A 23,708-nucleotide genomic window follows, 5' to 3' on the forward strand; every position below is an offset into this window, starting at 1 on the left:
ATGGGGTGGTGAGGATGAAGAAAAGGTACCAATTGGAGGCTAAAAGGGGGAAACCTGTGTATAAAACAGGTAAAAAACCAGAGCACCCAGGATAAAACAATAACCCCCACTTGCAGAAGTAGGGGGCACACCTTTATGTAGGCTATTTAGCAGGCCTACATAGAAGACCTCTGGATTTAAGATCTGCAATTTAAGTGGAAGGTAGGCTCTGACAGCCAAAGATGTACTAACGCTGTAGTAGTTGAAGCTGTAGTAGTTCGAAAAGAGCCTTGATTTAGAACAGTAGGCTGATACTCTAAATGGAGGGTAGTGTGTGCTGGTTCAGTTCAGTTAGAAACAACCCCATGTTAATCTGAATCATCTGCAGGTGGCTCAAAAATAGCCTCCAGACTGTAAGGACTCTAAATTAGAATAAGAGATGATAGAGCTCCAGGTGGGTCAGAGCTAGACTCTGCTAGGAATGGTGCCAGAGCGCGCTAAAACCCTCTGTGAGCAGATTGTGCCATTTACTGGGCACAAACCAACAAAAAGTGCAAAGCATATATAGGAGGTCTCTGGCTCACCTGATAAAGCTGAAGACTCAGATGAAGACAACCCTAAAATAATAAAGGGCCCAGGATCTAAACTGCAGGCTTCAGCTCCTTCTGGAGATATCAATCAATCAATCAATCAATATATATATATATAGCCACTCAACCTTCCCTAAATTTCAGTTCAGAGTCCCACACTAATGAAAAAATAATTTTGTTGTATGGACTGCCTTGGACTGGAAAATACTCCACAAATTCTCTTATCCACAAATTTCCATTGAAATATGTAACGACAACAAAATTTAAAAGAGAAAAGCTCCAGAGGTTTATAAGGCAGGCCTGCATATATTTACTATGAGCATGATGTTCTGTTTGCAGCAGATAGTCATATCACAGATATTGTTTAATATACCATGGTAATTGGTTTTTGAATATAAAACAGGCCTTCTAAAAGAGAAAAGCTCCAGAGGTTTAAATTTGTTGTTTGCTATATTTTTTGATAGTTCTTTGTGGATAAAATATTTTTTTTAGTCCATGGCAGTCCATAAAACAGGATTTTTTTTGTTAGTTTTGGGTCCTTCTGGAGAGTTTAAGTAAATGCCCCTAGAACCAGTAGGGTGGTATCACTCATTGCAGCCGGACTTTCATTTGTTGCAGTGGGACTGTCTTCAGTCCGTCCTTGAGAAGACATATTGTACCTCATAGTGGAAAACTAGACCCAAAGTGAGGCAAGGCCTCATATACTCATAGAACCAAGAAGCTGGTAGCTGATGAAAATTGCAGATGACCAGATGTGACCAAGTTACAATTGGCGGGCAATGGAAAGAGACCGGATAATCCATATAGAGCACTCCAGAGGCTAAACAAAAGCAAGATGGGGCTTCCTCTAGGCTGAATCATGCGAGGAAGTGTGTGGATCAAGCACTGTGTCACCTAACTTTCATCAGCCTTAATCCTTTCCATGGTAAAACCAGCAGTGAAGAACAATTTTAAACAGTGCTCAACTGTGCCACAGTGGTTTAGCCTGACTAACCTTGCAAACTTACTCCTTAAAGACGGGGTCACACCCGAGGCTGTGCCACAGCTCTGGACCTGGATAGCATTTTACACAGTACACAATGGTCTGGAAAGCACCACAATACACACATGAAGGTCACATTTCAGGGTAACCTGTTCACTATAATGACAGGTCACCAGAAGCTGTAACTATTCATGGCTCTCTGCACAGCCAGCAATTACCTGCAGTGATTGCTGCTGGATGCACACAAAGTGCGTCTAGCAGTGATTACCACAGTTAATCGTTGGCTGTGTGGAGAGAAGCGAATAGGTGTGGCTGCCGGTGAAATGTCCTTATAGTGAATGGGACTGGCAGCCGCACCAACAGCACCTGCTGAGAGCTGCAGGAGGACCTGCAGCTATATTTCGCACCTGGGCAAACTTGGCAGCCACAGCATCGCTCCAGACGTGCCTGGCTTGCCAATGTAGGCTGCTGCGACTGCTATGTTTGCATGGCATCGAAACATATGTGCATGGGCTGAGCTTGTCTGCGTAGGCCGCCGTGGCTGTTGAACTTGCATGTTAAACTCTCTGGGGCCAGATGCGGCCTGCGGGTTGGACACCCCTGATATAAATAAACATAAAAAAATAAGAATAAGGAGGCTGCTTATTTATAGTTACCTTTTATCAAATGAACTGAAAAAAGGTGTCCAACTTCCTAGGACACTAGCAATAAACGGAGGCATGACAATCAGAGATGGGGTTTTACGGGGGCTGGCTTTATTATTTTTTGTTTGCTTGTTTCCCAAACTCCTGTAGGCAGCAATATAACCTGGCTCTTTAAGAATTCATGAACGTTTGTACCTCAATGGATGATAAAGAAACAACTTTCCAGCGTGACAAAGGATTATTGATAAGTAACACGCATTAAAGTGGAACTACACTGCATCTGAGCACCACAAACCAAAAACACGGTTTATAATTTTTATTATTCAAAGCAAACTTCCCCCATCCATCTACATCTCCATGCTTTATTTTGTTGAGAAACCACTTTGAAAAACAACCCCCTAGCATTTCTGGCCGTGGGCAACTTGAATAAGGGCAGGTGATGCATGTAGCATTTACTTCCTGAAATCCATCTGCCTTTAGTTCAGGCATGCAGGCAGGAGGGTGTGCTTAGCTGAGAAAGCCCATCCTTCTCTCCTGAAGTCTCCTGGGATGTAATACATCATTTGCCTAGGCATGGAAACCAGGAAGTAACTGAAGAAATGTAAAAAAAAAAAAAAAAAGTTACAACAAGAAATATAATATAGTAATCAACTGGCAAATTCATTCACCTTTAGCGAGATCCCACCATCCACTTTATAGTTCCTTTTAACCACTTCAGAAATTTCCTTCTCAATGTTCTCCTGTGACGTACCCTTCACATCTATATAGTTGCAATCAGAGCTGGCATAATGGCAGGAAATTGCCTACAATTTTAAAACAAAGGTTCTGAACTGACTTACATTAGACAAACTCGTTTCACATAGAATAATAGTACACTTTAAGGCTTAAGTGCAGGCAAAATGAAAAACAGAAAAACTAGCACAGGGGACATAACTTGAAGTTAGTAGGATGAGGAGCAGGGCTGCCATCAGGGGGGGGGGGGACAGGCCATACACATGTAGGGGGCCCAGGGATTCTGAGGGGCCTGGCCATCCAGGCCCCAAACAACGAGATTGAGTTGTTGCTGTTGTAGTAACTAGCAATTGCTAAAGCAGAGCAGTCACAGAGTAAGCTGATGCAGCCGAAGGGATGTATCTTTGTTGGATTGGGCTCTTTGCTGAATATTTCAGGCCATCTCTTTGTTGGATTGGGATGTCTCTTTGTTGGATTGGATGTCTCTTTTCTGAATATTTGGGGCTGTATCTTTGCTGGATTGGATTCATTTTCATATATTAAGTTGTAAGAGTGTTAAAATAAAAAAAAGTGTGTGCACTGAAGGACTCGTGGGATGGACAGTGGGCGGATTTGGTGGGCCGGCCAGAAGGCGGGCCCTGGGGAATATTGGTTGTCGGGCCCGGAGGGGCCCAGGCCTTAAGCAGTGTAAGGGGCCCCAAAATTTCTGATGGCTGCCCTGATGAGGAGTTTGAGTAAATTGTGTGACATCCATGCTTATATGTCGCTAAGTAAATTAGTGATACGTGAAGAGACAAGGGGTGAACTTGGGGGAAGAGAGATAGTGTGGTATTGAAAGCTATGGGAGATTCAACTGGCCCAGGGAAGAGGTGTAGAGAGAAAAATGGAAGGGCCTAAGGACAGAGCCTTGGGGTAACCAAACAGTAATAGGAAGAGAAGCGTAGGAGATAAGAGTTATATGTGACTATAGAAACCAATACTACAGGGTCTATGAAAAAGATGTGATTTGTGAATGGGGGGGGGGCAGCGGACTTTTTAATCATCCTCTTCCTTTCACTAATGCTGTTTAATTTACAGAACCTATAGTATGGCTTCTATGAATTAAGCAGCTGGGCAGAGAGGGTAGGTAGTCTGGCACACTTGATGAGAGCCTGTGACAGCCCCTTACTTCTATTGATCCCCTCCGCACAGGACGATTACAGCAGCAGGGGTGGGAAGCATGGGCGGAGGAGGATATTACCTAAAAGAAGAAACATCACCACAAGGGACACATACTACTAACTGAAAGTTATGCCCCTTGTGCTGATTTTCTGTTCTTAATTCTGGCTGCATTAGACTTAAATAAAATCTCACTGCAGCAACAGCAATTTAAACAATTTTACCTTACTAATCTTTCCTAAGCATCCATCTCTTGTCTTTTTTGGTCAGCCTATTCGGCTGTCTTTGGGTTAAGTACTAGAGGTACATCCAAAAAAACAGAAACTTTAAATATACAGTGCATTCGGAAAGTATTCACAGTGCGTCTCTTTTTCTACATTGTATGTTATGTTACAGCCTTATTGCAAAATGCATTAAATTCATTATTTTCCTCAACATTCTACAAACAATACCCAATAATGACAACATGAAAGAACTTTTTTTGAAATCTTTGCAAATTTATTAAAAAAAAAAAAAAAAAATCACATGTACATAAGTATTCACAGCCTTCGCCATGACACTCAAAATTTAGCTCAGGTGCATCCTGTTTCCACTGATCATCCTTGAGATGTTTCTACAACCTTACTGGAGTCCACCTGTGATAAATGCAGTTGACTGGACATGATTTGAAAAAGCACACACCTGTCTATACAAGTTCCCACAGTTAGCAGTGCATGTCAGAGCACAAACTAAGCCATGAAGTCCAAGAAATTGTCTGTAGACCTCCGAGACAGAATTGTCTCGAGGCACAGATCTGGGGAAGGGTACAGAAACATTTCTGCAGTATTGAAGGTCCCAATGAGCACAGTAGACTCCATCATCCCTAAATGGAAGAAGTTTGGAACCACCAGGACTCTTCCTAGTGCTTAGTCAGGGAGGTGACCAAGAATCCGATGGTCACTCAGACAGAGCTCCAGCATTTCTCTTAAGAAAGAGGAGAACCTTCCAGAAGAATAACCATCTCTGCAGCACTCCACCAATCAGGCCTGTATGGTAGAGTAGCCAGACGGAAGCCACTCTCCAGTAAAAAGGCACATACCAGCACACCTGAAGTTTGCCAAAAAAGCACCTGAAGGACTCTCAGACCATGAGAAACAAAATTTTCCGGTCTGATGAAACAAAGATTGAACTCCTTGGCCTGAAAGGCAAGCGTCATACCTGGAGGAAACCTGGCACCGTTCATCCCCTGGCTAATATCATCCCTACAGTGAAGCATGATGGTGGCCGCATCATGCTGTGGGAATGTTTTTCAGCAGCAGGAACTGAGAAACTAGTCAGGATTGAGGGAAAAGATGAATGCAGCAATTTACAGAGACATCCTTGATGAAAACCTGCTCTAGACCTCAGACTGGGGTGAAGGCTCATCTTCCAACAGGACAATGACCCTAAGAACACAGCCAAGATAACAAAGACGTGGTTACGGGACATCTTTGTGAATGTCCTTCAGTGGCCCAGCCAGAGCCCAGATGTTACCCCGAATGAACATCTCTGAAGAAATCAGAAAATTGATGTGCACCGACGCTCCCCATCCAACCTGATGGAGCTTGAGAGGTCCTGCAAAGAATGGGAGAAACTGCCCAAAAATAGGTGTGCCAAGCTTGTAGCATCATACTCTAAAAGACTTGAGGCTGTAGTTGGTGCTAAAGGTGCTTCAACAAAGTATTGATCAAAGGCTGCCTGTGAATACTTATGTACATGGGATTTTTTTCATTTATTTTTAATAAATCTGCAAAGATTTCAAACAAACTTCTTTCACGTTGTCATTATGCGGTATTGTTTGTAGAATTTTGAGGAAAATAATGAATTTCATTTATTTTGGAATAAGGCTATAACATAAAGTGTAGAAACAGTGAATCACTGTGAATACTTTCCAGATGCACTGCATTGTTTTGCATTTAGTGACTGAGCAGTTTTAAGAGGTGCATATACCACATTTTACTACTCCCCAGGGATTATTAATTTGATGCTTCCATTTACCTTTCTGAAGCCTGCAGTTCTGTTCATTCCAGATCCGTGGATAAGCAATGGATGGAAAAATACAGTGTCCCCCTTTTCCATGACCAAATGAACTCTGGGACCATTTGGATCAAAATCACGCACACCATGGTACAAGAAGTTAACCCCTCCCTGCAAACAAATTTTGTACATGTTAATGCAGGTTCTGGAATGTAAAATAAACATCAAAATTAAACACCGATATTAAAAAAACAATGCACAGCTATCTCTGTAATAAAAGACACAATGGCCACACATGAGAAAAGCCCAACTAGAACAGAAAAGCTGATACAAGAGAGAGTATGGGTTGGAACCTATTTGTCAGTTGTTTCTTGATGTCTTTGTCCCAGCTGGGAAGACTTCCTGTCCCAGAGAGACAGGATGGGGGAAATGTACTAAAACTGGAGCAGTCAGAATCTGGTGCAGCTGTGCATGGTAGCCAATAAAACCTAGAAGCGGATTGGTTTCTATGCCGATTTTGCACTCTCCAGTTTTAGTAAATAACCCTTGTTGTGTCAGAGTCTCTGAGGATAAAGGCAGTATAGTAGGGAGGAATTAAAACCTCGGCAAGATTTGTATTGCTTTTTGGGTCTTCCAGTCCCACAGAGAGCAATAAAAACGCTGTCGAACAAAAGTCATGGCACTTATTAGATCTTGTTTGCGCATTTGTTAATCATGACAAAACAAACCAATGCTCTAATAGCATTTGTGCATAATGCGTTTATGACGTGTTTTCGCTGTGTTTGTGAAGTGATGAAAACACTTCAAGAATGCCCATGGAAGCGTGGTTTTTCTAGTGGGCAGTATTTAAAGGGGAAGCGATATAGAAAAAAATTATGTACTATAAGGCGTAGTTAGGGCGTGGTTTGATAGAAGAAATTAGTGTAAATTCTCTTCAAGATGGATTTGTGTACTTTGAACTCTTTGACGCTTGGTCCAGCTGAACTTTGCTGAAACAAAAAGCTATGCCACTGGCAATAATGCTCATTGCATCTGCTCCTGCATGGAACTGTCAGTATTGCTGGTTGGCTTAAAGATTTTTGCCTGCACAACAAAGCAAATGGTGTTACCACATGGCTGTTTTGTACAAACAGGGAGTGGCTGAAGCTGCTCTGTCCTAGTTCTCCATTATTTCCAGTGCATACTGCGATACTGGAGCCTCCGCTGCCTCTCCCCCAATGCCCAGTAAACACTTCATAAAATGCTTCACTAACACACTATAAATACTCTAGGTCAGCCCTCAAAATTTCCACTCGCCTGTTTGCATTTGGCGAGCGGATATTAGTGGACTGGGAGTGTGGAGCAGGCTTCTGGCAGCAGTAGTGCGGCACGGAGGGGGGCTCCCCCAGGCCACTCTGATGTCCTGTAAAAAGGCAGTAGAAGTGATTAGTCAGAAGGATCTGGCAGCAGTCACACAGAGCAGGGGGATCTCCTGCTGTTACTTAGCTTCTATATAAATTGCCGCCAGCGGCTGTCAAACGAAGTCCCGCCTCCTGGACCAGCATTGGATTAGTGTGCTGTCTATTGGAGTAGCCAGTTCAGTGGGCTTTTGTATATTCTGCACAAACACAGGGCATTGACATACTTGTGAACGAGCCCTTAGGCAGCCCAAAGAGGACTCCACTAATGACAGGGAGCCTTCCCGGCCAGCAGCAAACAATGATACTACTAGCGGCTTTAGCCACAGGCGTAGTGATGCTATGAACACCCCCTTGGGCATTTGACACCATGGGCTCTCTCCCTTCACAGCAGGGGATAGCAATGCTCAAATCAGGAGGCACTGGGTCCCTCGGAACCCTCCATGCCAGGGAAGAACTCCCGACTCACACCTTACGTGCTCCCTGCTTCATTTGGTTTCCTTGCCCTTTGGAAAGGCTCCTCAGGTCCCCCATCAAACCAGTAGGAGTGCTACACAATGGCCATCTTATCCATAAGGACTGGATGGACGAACCATGCAACTCCCCTACTGGAGATTGATAAAACAGATACTACACATAGGGGGAAATTTACTAAAACTGGAGCGTGCCAAATCTGGTGCAGCTCTGTATAGAAACCAGCTTCCAGGTTTCACAATCACAGCGTAATTAACCACTTAACGACCAGCCACGTAGATCTACGTCGGCTGACTTTGAGTGGTTATACCGGGATGATGCCTCTAGCTAGAGGCATCATCCCGGTACCGTTGTTTGAAGCCGACGGTCGGCTTTCCATCGGTAACGATCGATGCGGCTCAGGAGCCGCTCGATCGTTACCCGGGGGGGGGCGGGAGGGGACGTCCCCCCCCTCCCGCGGCTTTGCTCGGGGCTCCCGTCCCACCGGGAGCCCCGAGCACCCAGCCGGCGCGTCTGCCGGCTGGATGGAGTCCCGATGAATGCCGGAAACGGCATTGATCGGGTCTCCGATGACGTAACCCGGAGGCGGCGTCCATGACGTCACATCCGGGTTACTGTGCTGCAAAAGGCGGCAGATTTGAAAAACGGCTGTATGCAAAAATGCCGTTTTCGGCGTTTTGCATACAGGGAAGTGTAGTGGAGGGGTCTAGGGTCTTTTAGAACCTCGATCCCTCCATAAAGTGTACCTGTCACACATATTGGTGTCACAAGGGATGTTTACATTGCTTGTGACAGCAATAAAAGTGATCAGATTTTTTTTTTTTTTTAAAAACTGTAATAAAGTTAAAAAAAAAGAAAAAATAAATAGGAAAAAAAAAAATTTAGCCGCCCCCGTCAGCTCGCGCACAAAAAAAAACGTATACGCAAGTCGAGCCGCAAATGAAATCGCTGTTCAAACCACACATGTGAGGTATCGCCGCGATTGCCAGAGCGTGGGCAATAATTTAAAAAAAAGAGCTACACTCTAACTCTAAACTGGTAACCGTTAAATAAATTTAAAGCATCGCAGATTGAGATCTCTATTGACCGTAGTTTGTCGCCATCCCACGGGGGGGCGCAATTTTAAACCGTAACATGTTTGGTATCTATTTACTCGGCGTGACATCATCTTTCACAATATACAAAAAAAATGGGATAACTTTACTGTTTAGTATTTTTTAAATGTAGTGAAATGTGATTTTTCAAATTTTTTTAAAAAAAAATGGCGTTTTAAAGACCGCTGCGCAAATACCGCGTGACAAAAATTTTTGCAATGACCGACATTTTATTCTCCAGAGTCTTTGCTAAAAAAATATATATCATGTTTGGGGGTTCTAAGTAGTTTTCTAGGAAAAAATACTGGTTTTAACTTGTGAACAAAAAGTGTCCGAAATAGGGCTGGGGGTAAAGTGGTTAAACAAGCTGAAGTTAGGGGTCAATTGGCTACCATGCACAGCTGCACCAGATTCTGAGTGCGTTTTAGTAAATCCCCCCTTAAACGTAGCCAAAAGACCGAGAAACAATAAATCAAAATAATCCAAGAAATAAAAAAACATAAGGTAGCCTACCTCCCATTCTGGATAGTCATGCTGCTTTAGTTCACCTTTGTGTGTTCCTGGAATAACCACAAGACATCCATTGCTACGGTCAATATGTTCCATTGCTGTCCAGGCACAAACAACATTGTCTGCTGGTCTGAATGGGAAATAGTGCAGATCTTGATGCATTGGATGACGAGAGCTCTTTTTACCTTGTAGGAAAGAACAAAATATTGTATGCAGAAAGAATGGAAGGAAAAAGTACGGGTACTTGTACAGTGGATATAAAAAGTCTAAACACCCCTATTAAAATGTCAGGTTTCTGTGATGTAAAAAAATGTGGCAAAGTGAGAAAAGTGGAAATTAGATATAATATGGAACAACTGCAATGTAGCAAAAGGGTTGGGAGGGAAAATGTGTCTAATATATGGGAAAGTTGGAACAATAATATATGGGAAAATTGAAACGATTATAAAAAACAAGAAAAAAACAAAATTATGGAGTTGAGGAGAGCCTAGGAAATAAAAAAGAAAAAAGAGGACTGGAGAAGGAGGGAGAAGATGGGTTATGGGGGGTCACCGAGTTGAGGGGGGGACTATTGTTTAATAAAAATGTAAGAGCTTGAATATTTATTTTTGTTTTGTAATGTGGAAAATTAATAAACATATTGAAAAATAAATAAATAGGAGACAAAAATAATTTCAGAGCTTTTTTCACCTATAATGTGACCTATAAAATGTACAACTCAATTGAAAAACATGTGGCATTGCCATACTCAGGAGTAGCAGAATGTGTTTTGGGGTGTAATTGTAAGTATGCCTATGCAGGGTGTGAGAAAACGGAATTTTTGTAAAATCTTACCTGTAAAATTCCTTTCTCTGAGTCCTCCGACAGTCGCCGCCTCTTCATATTCGTCACATATGGGGTATTAGACTTTGCTCCGAAGGAGTAGCTAGGCAACAGAATATGTTAACATTAAAGCTTTTAACATATCCCACCCTCAAGGGGTGGTTCCCCTCAGTCAATACCCTCCTACTTCCTGCAACCATATCTCAGTTTTAGTGGAATAGCAGTAGAGTATACAACCAAACCCCAAAAGAGGGGCAGGGGCGGCGACTGTCGGAGGACTCAGAGAAAGGAATTTTACAGGTAAGATTTTACAAAAATTCCGTTTTCTCTTACGTCCTCCGACAGTCGCCGCCTCTTCATATTCGTCACATATGGGGACGTCCCAAAGCAGTGCAAACATGAGGGGTGGGAAACGCATCCGCGCCGAAAAGGCAACGCAGTCTCCGCATCAAAGAAAGGAACCTTACCAAAGGAAGGAAACCAGCTGGGCAACAGAAAAAAACAAGTGCTCAACAGGAGCAACAACCCAGGAAAAGACAAAAAACCCGGGGATACAAAACTTATCCCAACAGCCAGAGGTCCCCAACAAGGGACCCTAGGGAACTGCCGCACTAAGAACCTTGCGGCCAAAGGAAGCATCCGCCGATGCCTGAACATCTACTTTGTAGAATCTTGTGAACGTGTGTACGGTTGACCAGGTCGCCGCCTTACACACCTGGGCTACAGAAGCCCCATGACGACAGGCCCAAGACGTACTCAAAGATCTAGTAGAGTGCGCCTTCACAGGCACAGGGGGAACCTTCCCCTGCAAAGCATAGGCCTGTTCAATGGTCTGCCTGATCCAGTTTGCGATGGTAGAGGCCGAAGCCGCCATGCCCTTCCGAGGACCCTCTGGAAGAACAAACAAGGAGTCCGTCTTTCGAAAAGACTCAGTCGATTTAAGGTAAACCCTTATTGCCCGGACAACATCCAGAGAATGCAATCTCACCTCCTTTGGATGTTTAGGCTTCGCGCACAGCGAAGGTAAGACAATATCCTCATTAAGATGGAATTCCGAAACTCGTTTCGGAAGAAAAGAAGGATTAGGTCGCAAGACCACCTTATCCAAATGAACAACCAGGTACGGAGACTTGCAGGACAAAGCCGCCATCTCCGACACTCTGCGAGCCGAAGTGTTCGCCACCAAAAAGGCGACCTTTTTGGACAACATAGACAACGAGAGCTCCCTGATCGGTTCAAAAGGAGCACGTTGCAACACAGACAGAACGAGATTCAAGTCCCAAGGGGGCAAAGGATCCCTCCTAGGAGGAACCAGATGCCGCACACCCTGAACAAAAGTGCCAACCAAGGAGTTGGAAGCCACGGGACGTTGAAACAGAACGGCCAGTGCAGACACCTGACCCTTTATCGTAGCCAGCGCCAAACGCTGATCAACACCCGTTTGAAGGAAAGACAACACACGGGAAACCGAGTACGTGCGGGGTGAAAACCCCCTGGACTCACACCAGGCAAAATAGGCCTTCCAAGTACGGTAATAAACCTTCCCCGAGGAAGACTTCCTCGCGTTGATCAAAGTATGAACGACCTCTGGAGAGAGACCCCTCTCCTTCAGGACCTCGGTCTCAACAGCCAGGCCGTCAAAGCCAGCGACTGTAAAGCAGGATGGTATATCGGTCCTTGAGACAGAAGATCGTCTCGAAGAGGCAGACGCCACGGGGCGTCGACCACCAGATTCACGAGGTCTGCGTACCAGGACCGGCGAGGCCAGTCCGGTGCCACAAGAATCACCGTGCTGCGTTCCGAGTGTAACCTGCGAAGGAACCTGGACAGCAACTGAATCGGTGGAAACGCGTACATCAGCCTGTACTGATGCCACGGGGCCACTAACGCGTCCGACGCGTCTGCCCGAGGGTCGCGCGTCCTTGCCACGAACCTTCTCACCTGGTTGTTGAGACGAGACGCAAACAGGTCCACATCTGGAAGACCCCACTTCGCGCACAACATCTGGAAGACAGCCGGGTGGAGAGACCATTCCCCCTGATCCAGGGTCTGGCGACTCAGATAGTCCGCCTGCCAATTCTCCACCCCCGGAATGTGAACCGCCGTTATCGCCGGGACATGAGTCTCGGCCCAAGACAGAATGTCGGCCACTTCTCGAGCCGCTCGGGCACTCCTGGTGCCCCCTTGGTGGTTGATGTAGGCCACCGCCGTGGCATTGTCCGTCTGCACCCGAACCGGGCAGCCCTGCAGCCGGTCCGTCCAGCGATGAAGACAGAGACTTATCGCACGCAATTCCAGAATGTTGATCGGAAGGGAAGACTCCCCCTCCGACCAAGTTCCCTGGGCGGACAGAACGCCCAGAACACCACCCCAGCCCGACAGGCTGGCATCCGTGGTGATCACCGTCCACGAGACAGGACGAAACGACTTGCCCCCGGACACCATCGGGGACTGGAGCCACCACAGAAGGTTTGTTCTGGTGCGATGACTCAACGAGATTTGAAGATCCAGAGAATGAGGTCGCCCGTCCCACCTGGATAGGATCTCCGCTTGGAGACCCCGCGTGTGAAACTGGGCGAAGGGAATCGCCTCGAAGGCCGAGACCATCAATCCCAGACATCTCATCCACGTCCGCAGAGACGAGTGCGGAACGTCCCTGAGGTACCTGACTTCCTCCTGAAGAGTTCTGAGTTTGTCTTCCGGCAGGAAGACCTTCGCCTGCACCGAGTCCAGAATCATTCCCAGGTAGGGAAGACGAACCGACGGACTCAGTGTCGACTTTGGAAAATTTATCGTCCAACCAAACTCCTGCAGAGTTTGCATCGTGACAGACAGGTCCTTCTCCAGACCCTGGCTGGTCGCAGACCGAACCAGAATGTCGTCCAGATACCCCAGGACAGAAATGCCCTGGGCCCTCAATAATGCCAGAACCGGTGCAAGCACCTTGGTGAAGACCCGCGGAGCCGAGGCGAGACCAAAAGGCAACGCCACGAACTGGTAGTGATCCTCCGCAATGGCAAATCGAAGGAACCTCTGGTGACCCTCGAAAATGGGGATGTGAAGATACGCATCCTTCAAATCGATGGAGGCCATGAATTCCCCCGGAACCAGGGCAGCCACCACCGACCGCAGGGATTCCATGCGAAACTTGCGAACCCGCACAGAGCGGTTCAGAGCCTTCAAGTCCAGAATTGGACGAACCTTGCCCTCCTTTCTGGGCACGGTGAACAGATTGGAATAAAACCCCCGAAATCTGTCCCGATGAGGCACCGGAACCACCACTCCCTGAGCCCTCAGGTCCCGCACCGCCAGGTGCAGGTCCCGCAAACGCTCTGGAGACAGTTGAAGATTTGAGGGAAAAAATCTGCTCTCCGGCCGAGAGAGAAACTCGATCTTGTAACCAGATCGAACGATCTCCTTAACCCATCTGTCCCGCACACGGGCCAACCAGGGTTGAAGAAAACCGAGCAAGCGTCCCCCCACCCCAAAACTGGGTGAGGGCGCCCCTTCAGGCCGAACTGTTATGGGCTGCAGATCCGGATTGGCCGGACTTCTGTTTCCCAGACCAGGGCTTCTTCTGAGAGCCTTGACCTTTGAACGGCTTGCCCTTGTAGTGCGGCCGAAAGGCACGAAAGGACCCCTGAGGGGGCCGAAAATTATCATGCTTCTTCCCAGAAGCCCCCTTAGCCTTGGGGAAATGGGGCAAGAGAGTGCTCTTACCCCCGGTGATCCCCTTAATCAACACATCCAAGGACTCCCCAAAAAGGCGAGACCCATCATAAGGTAGATTGGCTAAGGTCTTACGCGAAGATTGGTCCACCGACCAACATTTTAACCAAACCAGGCGGCGAGACAACACCGCCACGCTGTGCACACGTGCAGCCAATGGAATCAGGTCCAGGTCCGCATCACACAGATACATGACACCCTGGTGGATTTGATCCACCATATCCAGGGTCGCCGGCGAGGCCGAGTCGGCCACTAGGACGCGCCTAAGCATCTGCGTCCAACTTGCGATCGCCTGGGCCGCCATGAGAGAAGCAAACAGAGCTTTTAGCATAGAACCCGTAACAGAATAAGTGTGACGGGCAAGAGACTCCAATCTCCTATCCGTGGCATCATGGAACACAGGGGAATCCTCTGCAGGAATCGCAGTGGCCTTGTTTAAAACCGCAATTGCGTGATCCACTGGGGGAGGCACACACCACCTTTCATCAGTGGAAGGCGAGAAAGGATAACGCAGCTTGAACCTACTTGGTACAGCAAAAGGTTTGCGCAGATTGCGCCATTGTTCCTTAACAGCGCGCTGAAAATCATCATTGCAGGGAAAAACCTGCGGTGTCCTGCGTTTTCTCTGCGTCCCATAGGCCGCCAAGGCAGCGGGGGGACACACTTCATCCTGCAAACGCAGTGTTTGCTTTATGGAAGCAATCAATTCATCCATGATTGCAAGCTCTTCAGGCGAGCCAGGGGGAGAATTATCAACCCCCTCAACTTCAGCCTCCACCTCTGACCCCACTAGATCTAGGGAGGAGCTGGACCCCGATAAGGAGGCCCCCGCCATAACAACCCCATCACCTTCACCCTCAGAATCAGAGGAAAGAGCAATTCTGGGTCTTTTAGTAGATTGAGCAGCCACCAGCATCTGCACCTGAGCAGCAAGGCCAGCCACAATAGTGGCTAAATCCCCCCCTGGGGGGGAAACAGCGGTCCCCTGGCTTTCCACCAAGGCGGTAGGAAATTTGCCCTCCTGAGAATCCATTGCCCCTGTAATACCAGACAATAAAGGGTTAACTGCCCCTTTAAGCAAGCGCGGCAAGCGCAGCCCACCGCACCACACTCAAGCACACTGAGACCCCCACAGGGAATATGCAAACTGAACACAGGCAATGGATAGCAAGAACAGAAGGATAAAACCTGAGGAGACCCTCGCCGCTGCTGCTGCCTCGATCGGTGTTCCTGGAAAGAGGAAGTGATGCTGCCAGGGCGCTCTATGAAAGCCTATGGAGGCTACAAGAAAATGGCCGCCATGCATGTAAAACATGCGGCCGGAGCGAGTGTAGGCAAAATGGCGCCGTTTGGCGCCGAAACCGCCGCTCCACAGTGCAGTAATGCACACATGTCATCCATGTAGAAGAACACATGTCAGATCGCCGCAGCGATCGCTGTATATGCCCAAACATGCCAAAAAAACATGCCCCACAGCACACAGCTTTTCACACTGACCAGGCTGACACACAGAGTGTCACACAGCTCCCCCCCCCCCCCCCCCCTTGCAGCCCACAGCATGCAGCCGAGAGATAGGGAGACAAGCAGTGTGAATAGAGGCAGGTTACACAGTCCCAGACTGACATCCCCCCAGACAGACAGGTCCCCACATAGATACACTTACCTCTCAATGGTGTGGGGGACCCGCACAGGCGAACAAGCCGCTGCACATGAGGCAGGGAGAGTCGCAATTCAAGACGCACAAAATGGGGGTTAAGAAACCGCACGGCGTCCAGTGAGGTAGCCACCTCACCAATCATCCCTGCACCGAACAGGGATGGGTCGTTCACTGTGCCAGGAGCGTTACCTGGCTGAACGCTCGATGGCAGGCTGGGAAGCCACTGACCCACGACCTGCGACCAGGGGGATCAGCCCGAGACCCAGCCTGCATGATCCTCTTCATCAGAAGAACTAACTAACACTGACAAAAATAACAGCTAAGTAAAGGTAGAGAGAAAACTCAAACAAAATTTCAAAAAGAAGAAAGAGTCTGGGGCAGAAAGCCCCAGCACAGGAAAAGCCAGCCACTCCTGACAAGCTAGACATTAAAACTGAGATATGGTTGCAGGAAGTAGGAGGGTATTGACTGAGGGGACCACCCCTTGAGGGTGGGATATGTTAAAAGCTTTAATGTTAACATATTCTGTTGCCTAGCTACTCCTTCGGAGCAAAGTCTAAAACCCCATATGTGACGAATATGAAGAGGCGGCGACTGTCGGAGGACGTAAGAGAAATAACTTGTAAATATGACAGTTATGTAAAAAAAAAAAAAAAAAAATATATATATATATATATAAATTTTTTTTTCCATTTTTCAAAGCATTTTGGGGAAAAATGTACAACTTCAAAAAAAAATCGCTATGCCTCTTACTACTTTGAACTGTCTTCTTTCCAAAAAGGGATCATTTGGGGGGTATTTGTACTGTCCTGACATTTTAGGGCCTAAAGAACTTAGATAGGCCGTCACTACATCAGGATTGATCAATTTTCAATGATACGTAGCATAGCTTGTATACCTTTCACACAAATAAATTATCATACACTTATTAGGGTTTTTTTTACCAAAGACAATAAATTCTGGCCTAAATTTATGACGAGATTTGATTTTATTGGATATTTTTTTAAAACAAAGTATAAAATATTTCTTTTTTTTTTTTTCAAAATTTTCGCTTCTTTGTCACTTATATTGCAAAAAAAACAAACAAACTGTTTTTTTAGCTAAATTATATCAAATGCTGTGGCTAATGCCCTACAAGGAAACTATAAGATAAGGGAAAAGTACTGACACAGAGCAGGGAACATAGAAAGGTAGAGGAGAAATGGTAGGAGAGGGGCGCCCAGGCCAGGAGGAAGAACCCGCTTATGGTGATGGATCATGGGCTGAGCCCTGCAGAAGTATCTATGCGGCTATCAGCTTCCAAAAACCATAATTTGGTCCACAAGTATATCCAGGAGCTCCAAATACAAAATAGCATATAACAGTCATACAGATTCATCATTAGTTCCTCTATGCTTCTTAAATATTGTATCTCTTCTACCCAGTCCCTTATGGAATCTCCTAAAGTGGTTGTAAACCCTCATATCCAGTGAAGTGACTGGCCTCAGGTGGTACACATAGATTAAACAAATCCTCCTATATAAAAGTTTTACTTGTTTATCTGCAGTCTTCTCTTCCCTGCACCTCTTCTTGTTGAAATCCTTCTCCATCTGTGAGGAGCAGAGGGGAAGGGGTGGAGAGCTGCCGTTACACTATATGAGAGCTGATTGGAGGAAAAGCACACACCCCCTTCACACAGCAAACAGGAGCGAAGGAAGGATACAGAGCTGTGTTGTGAAAAGACAAGCTGTTGTGCTGAGCTCCCTCCCCCATCACAAATTTTATCTCATGTGTTGGGAAAACATCTCAGAAGTGACCCATGCTGATAGAGGAATGAAGCACCATAGAGAAATTACACTCAGAGCTTTGGAGAGAGACAAGTAAACACTATAGATATATGGGATTTGCTCAGATTGCATGACTGAGGTTTACAACCACTTTAAAAAGTATAGGTACTCATACTCACTGATAAAAATCCATTATCAGTGCATCCCTAATGAACTTCAAACTAATGAATTTCAAACAATACTAAGGCTACCCACAGATATAATATAGTTGTCCCCAAGCAGTGACAAAAACACGAGGGGTGGGACAAAAAACCCAAGGCTAAAACACAATAAGCCAACCAGGTAACAGGAACTCGACAAAAAACAACTGGAACACAACCTGAACAATACACCCCCAAAGAGGGAACAGACCTTCTTAACAGCAGCTTGAAAAACCTTGCGGCCAAAAGAAGCATCTGCAGATGCCAAAACATTCACGTTGTAGAAGTGTGCACCGATGACCATGTGGCTGCCTTACAAACCCGCGCCACTGATGATTGAAGGCCCAGAAAGCACTAAGCGCCTGAGTAGAGTGTGCAGTTACAGGGAAAGGAGGAACCCAACCCTTGATAGAATAGGCCTGAATCACTGTCTGTCTGATCAACCTGGAAATTGTAGCAGAAGAAGGAGACAGCCCTTGGCTCGTCCATAATCACAAAAAGAGAGTCTGACCTCTGAGAAGACTCAGTGGCCGCCAGATACACCCGAATCGCCCAAACCACATGCAGGGTATGCAACGCAAATTCCTTGGGATGAGCGGGCCTGGTGCACATGGAAGGCAACACAATGTCTTCATTCAAATGGAAGTCAGAGACAACCTTAGGTAAGAACGACGGACGAGGATGAAGACCACTAAATAGGGGGTACGACAAGATAACGTCGCCAGTTCCGACACTCTGCAAGCAGAGGTGATAGCCACTAAAAAAGCCACCTTTTGTGACAGCGTAAGCAAGGGGATCTCCTGAATATTATTTTCAAAGGGAGGCTTCTGGAGAACTGAGAGCACCAAGTTAAAATCCCATGGCGGTAGAGGAGACCCCATTTGCGGAGTCAGGTGTCAAACTCCTTGAATGAAAGTACGCACCAAGGAATGCGTGGCCAAGTAAGCATATTTGATGTCGATAGAGGCTAAGAAATCCCCCTAATGTAGGGATGCCACCACCGTTCGAATGGACTCCATTCTGAATTTCTGTGCCCGCACAAAACCGTTCAGGGCCACCCGGCAGCAAGCCCCACAAGCCAGGCAGCACCCCAAGAAAGTCCGCCCCACCGGCCTCCACATCACTACAGTGCCCTGCAATGCAAGGCGAACCCCAACCCCCAGTCCACTAGGCTACCCGAGGGGAAACAAAATCAGAGGGGGAGAGGGCAAGGGGGACTGCACAGGGAGGCCACCCACACACAGATTGAGGGGGGGGGCCTGGGACAGAGGAGGGGAACCCTCTGGTCCAACCATCCCGAGGGGTACCCACATCCACCCCACACCGCATCCAGGAGGAGAGGGAGGAATCCATGTATAAGGCAGGTGGGTACTTCTCCAGACAGAACCCCTCACCACCGAAATGGGAGGGGGGCTGATGGCCAGAGGAACACTGTGACTTGGGCCAGGATCCGTTCGTATGCGACCTTGCGAGACATTTAACTTGCTGGCCAGCCCCCGCCCAGTGGGGCTATGTCGCGTCCGACCCAGTGCGCAGCTCCGGTCTGCGCGCGCTCGATGGCCGGGCTGGGGGGGGGGGGGGGAAATCACTGGATCTAAATACCGAGCCCAGCAGTTGATTGTAGATCTCCACCGGAAAAAGCCAGGAAGAAAAATCTGAAAGGATGCCAAAAATAGAAAAAAAATACTAGAACCAAAGATCCCAGCAGGGAGCTAGGTCTTTACTCCTGACTAGGCAGAAAAAAAAACTGGAGACCTATAGCAGAGAGGTGGATGTATGCCAGCTAGGACTGCCAATAGGCGTAGCCAAGTTGTTTTTTCTGTCTAATGTCCTACTCCTGTAAGGGGCGATATAAACCTATGGTTCTGAATATGGAGCGCTGTGTCCGTCAATGAACGAAAGAGAAAATGATTTTGCAAGAGAAAAGTCTGCTTATGGCTTCTTTAATATGACTTTGTAAAAAAGAATTGATCGTATCTGGATGTCTCAGGTCTTTGGGTAATGAGCAGAATAGGTCTTCCTGCAGGCTAGAGCTGGCCATACATGGCTCAGATTTTTAGCCAATGGGCTGAACGAAAAAAATGTAACAGACTACTCATCCATAAAATGATGGTGACAATGTCTCCACATAGTGACTGCAGATATAGGGTCACTGCTGTGACTCCTGTAACTCTCTACTTCCATATAACTGGAATAAAAGAATAACTAGCCCAACTAAATTTTACCCCAGGTATTTAGAAATGGTTCAGTCAGGAACATTAGTAAATAAGCATTTACTGTGTATCAAGGGAAAGCAGGAATCATTTTGCAATTAGATTGCAAGAACAATCAACGCGGGCCATATCAATTACATTATATTAATAGTTTACCTTAAAATATACACTCGCCGGCCACTTTATTAAGTATACATGTTCAATTACCTGCCAAACAAATTGCTAATAAGCCAATCACATGGAAGCAAGTGAATGCATTAAGCCATCTAGACATGGGGAAGATGACTTGCTGAAGTTCAAACTGAGCATCAGAATGGGGAAGAAAGGGGATTAAGTGACTTTAAACGTGGCATTGTTGTTGCTGCCAGATGGGGTCGTCTGAGTATCTCTAGGGTTTACAGAGAATGGCCCGAAAGAGAAAATATTCAGCGAGCGGCAGTTGTGTGGATGAAAATGCCTTGTTGATGTCAGAGGCGAATGGGTAGACTGGTTCGAGATGATAGAAAGGCACAGTAACTCAAATAACCACTTGTTAAAACCAAAGTATGCAGGATACCATTTCTGAATGCACAACACATCAAACCTTGAAGCAGATGGGCTACAGTAGCAGAAGACCACACCCGGTGCCACCCCTGTCAGCTAAGAACAGGATGTGGTGGAATGGGAGATTTGCATCATGGATATGCAGTTGAGAATTCTGCAGCAACTATGTGATGCTATCAAGTCAATATGGATCAAAATCTCAGAGGAATGTTTCCAACACCTTGTTGAATCTATTCCACAAAGAATTAACCACTTGCCAACCTCCCGCCGGAGATTCACTGCGGCAGGCTGGCTCAGCTGCACGAATCGACATAGGGGTACGTTGGTCCTGTGTAGTGCTGGGACTGGTGGCTCCGATTGCCGCCAGGCACCCGCAATTGCTCACCGCTGAAAGAGGACGGTCAGCTGTTGTAAACACAGCAGACCGTTGTTCTCTCTGAAATGATCACAGAGCGCCTGTGATCCTTCTATATAGGATCACAGGTCTCTCTGATCATTTCACAAATCCCTCCCCCAACAGTTCGAAAACACTCCCATAGGCTCACAATTAACCCTTTGATCGCCCCTGTGTTAACCCTTTCCCTTCCAGTGTCATTATTATAGTAACAGTGTATATGTTTAGCACTGATTACTGTAGTAATGTCACTGGTCCCCCCAAAAGTGTCAAAAATGTCAGTTAGGGGTTGATCTGTCTGCTGCAATGTCGCAGTCCCGCTAAAAATCACAGATCGCCACCATTACTGGTAAAAAAATAAATAAATAAATAAATAAAAATGACATAAATCCTTCCCCTAGTTTGTAGACGCGATAACTTTTGCGCAAACCATACGCTTATTGTGTTTTTTTTTTTACCAAAAATATGTAGCAGAATACAAATTGGCTTAAAAGGATGAAACATTTTGATTTTTACATTTTTTGGGGGGGAACGTTATATAACAGAATGTGAAAGATATTGTTTTTTTCAGAATTGTCGCTATTTTTTTTGTAAAAATAAAAATCGCAGAGGTGATCAAATACCACCAAAAGAAAGCTCTATTTGTGGGGAAAAAGAACATCAGTTTTATTTCGGTTGTGTCGCATAATCGGGCAATTTTTCGTTAAAAATAATGCAGTGCCGAAACGCAAAAAATGGCCTGGTCATTAAGGGGGCAAATTCTTCCAGTCCAGAACTGGTTAAGGCAGTTTTGGAGGCAAAAGGGGGTCCAAACCATTACTAGCAAGGGGTACCTAACAAAGTGTCCGGTGAGGGTTATTTTATGGTAAACTTAGGTGCCAACTTGCCTGGAGGCTACTTACCTGCATCAGGAGGCTTGTTTATTAGCATTGTGTGCATGGACATGATATTCGGACCAAGGAAGCATTCCACATACTTCAGAATCTAAGTAAAAATGACATAGATCTAGTTAAATCAAGCAAAATCTGAAATACCAACTTTATAAAAGATGTTCTTTCTGGGGTTTGGGCGCACTATAAATTAGTATAGCATTTATGACTAATATTCATAGTAAGTTGACAGCACAAACAAGACAGCTTTTGACAAATAGGTTACACTACTGCTTGATTTATCTGTCTGTGTAACTCTCCGTCTGCATCGCCCAGCTCTGCTTTCCACTTCACCCTCCTTTACATCTTCTGTCTGCTCTTCTCCCAAAATGTAATGTTCTCTGAATTCTCCATACCCTTCGTGCATTCCAACTGTACATTCCTCTTTCTGATTCACCTTCAGTGAGCAAGCTTATGTTTGGTCCACACCTCTCCACCTGTCTACCCATTCCTTTCACTGTAACCACCTCCACCTGACTATGTTGTCCAAGTAATAGTAACAGCTGTCTCCTGCTCTCAATGCTCCTGAAGACATTGCCCTACAAACTGCAATGGGTGACATCAACTATATTAGTGTAACCAACAAGATGTATTGTTTGACAAATGGTGCCTCTAGCCACTTAAAGTGTTACTAAACCCACAACAGTAAAATCAGTCTATATATGCAGTAAAGCATGCTCGTTATACTCACTGTGGAACCTAAGAGGTTAATCCTCTACATCAGGGGTAATGAATTAAAAATCAAGGAGGTCCGGTCGCTAAAATTTTCTTTGGCCCGAGGTCCGAATCTCAAGTCTGCTATGACTTGAGATAATATAAGTGGCATGCTGCTAGGCACATTTTATGTTAAGGGGCACTCTGATGGGCACAAAAAATGTGCCCATCACAGTGCTCCTTTACATCAGGTGTCCCCATGACAGTGCTCCTTTACATCGGGTGTCCCCATCACAGTGCCACCTTACATCAGGCATTCCCGTCAGAGTGCCCCCTTACATCAGTTGTTCCCATAAGTGTGCCCCCTTAACATAAAATATGCCCATCAGTGTGCCCCATAGCATAAATATGTCCACCAGAATGCCCCTTAACATAAAATATGCCCATCAGCGTGATCCTTAACATAAAGGCGCACATTTTATGTTAGGGGCACTCTGATGGGCAGAACAAAATATGCCCACCAGCGTGACCCTTAACATAAAATGTGCCCATCAGCGTGACCCTTAACATAAAATATGGGCATATTTTATGTTAGGGGGCACGCTGATGGGCAAAACAAAACATGTAAATCAGCGTTGCTCTTAACATTAAATATGCCCATTAGAGTGCCCCTTAACATAAAATGTGCCCATTAGAGTGCCCCTTAAAATAAAATGTGCCCATTAGAGTGCCCCTTAACATGTGCCCATTAGAGTGCCCCTTAACATAAAATGTGCCTATCAGCGTATCCCTTAGTATAAAATAAGGGGCACGCTGATGGGCACATTTTATGTTAGGGGGCACTCTGATGGGCACATTTTTTTTTTTTATGGGGTACTCTAATGAGCACAACAAAATATGCCCATCAGCCTGAACACTTTATAAAACTCTTAAGCTTTAAGAAGTGCAGCTATTGTATTAAACCACACCACATTGCCACACATACCTTTAGGGCAGGAGTCCGCGAGCTGTGCAAGGAGCCGCGAGCAGCAGGGGGGCGGGCGCGCACATAATGTCACGCCCCAACTCGCTGCTCGGCTGAGAGGGAGCCGCAGTCAGGAGCAGGGGTCACGAGTGCGCCCCGCCCCTACTCGCAGCCGGACTAGGAGTGAGCCGGTAGCCGCAATTAGAATGAGGGGTGCGTGACGCACACACAGGACGTCACTGGTTGCTGGGACACCCGCGGTCGCAGCAAACCAATGACTAA

The 23,708-nt window shown here is 46.2% G+C and overlaps 1 protein-coding gene across 1 annotated transcript in view; it reads right to left on the bottom strand.

Moving 5' to 3' along the window:
- PHYH (phytanoyl-CoA 2-hydroxylase) overlaps positions 1-23,708 on the bottom strand; it is a 71,393-nt gene that overhangs the window by 6,290 nt on the left and 41,395 nt on the right. Inside the window, exons 5-8 of the mRNA XM_082252753.1 lie at positions 21,782-21,863; positions 9,559-9,740; positions 6,102-6,251; positions 2,864-2,998 (exon numbers count right to left, since the gene is read on the bottom strand). Of these exons, the coding sequence (XP_082108879.1) occupies positions 2,864-2,998; positions 6,102-6,251; positions 9,559-9,740; positions 21,782-21,863 (549 nt within the window). The remainder of the gene's footprint in view (positions 1-2,863; positions 2,999-6,101; positions 6,252-9,558; positions 9,741-21,781; positions 21,864-23,708) is intronic.

The sequence above is a fragment of the Pelophylax lessonae genome (genome assembly GCF_965119305.1).
Source record: "Pelophylax lessonae genome assembly, chromosome: 4".
In the NCBI taxonomy this organism is placed as follows: domain Eukaryota; kingdom Metazoa; phylum Chordata; class Amphibia; order Anura; family Ranidae; genus Pelophylax; species Pelophylax lessonae.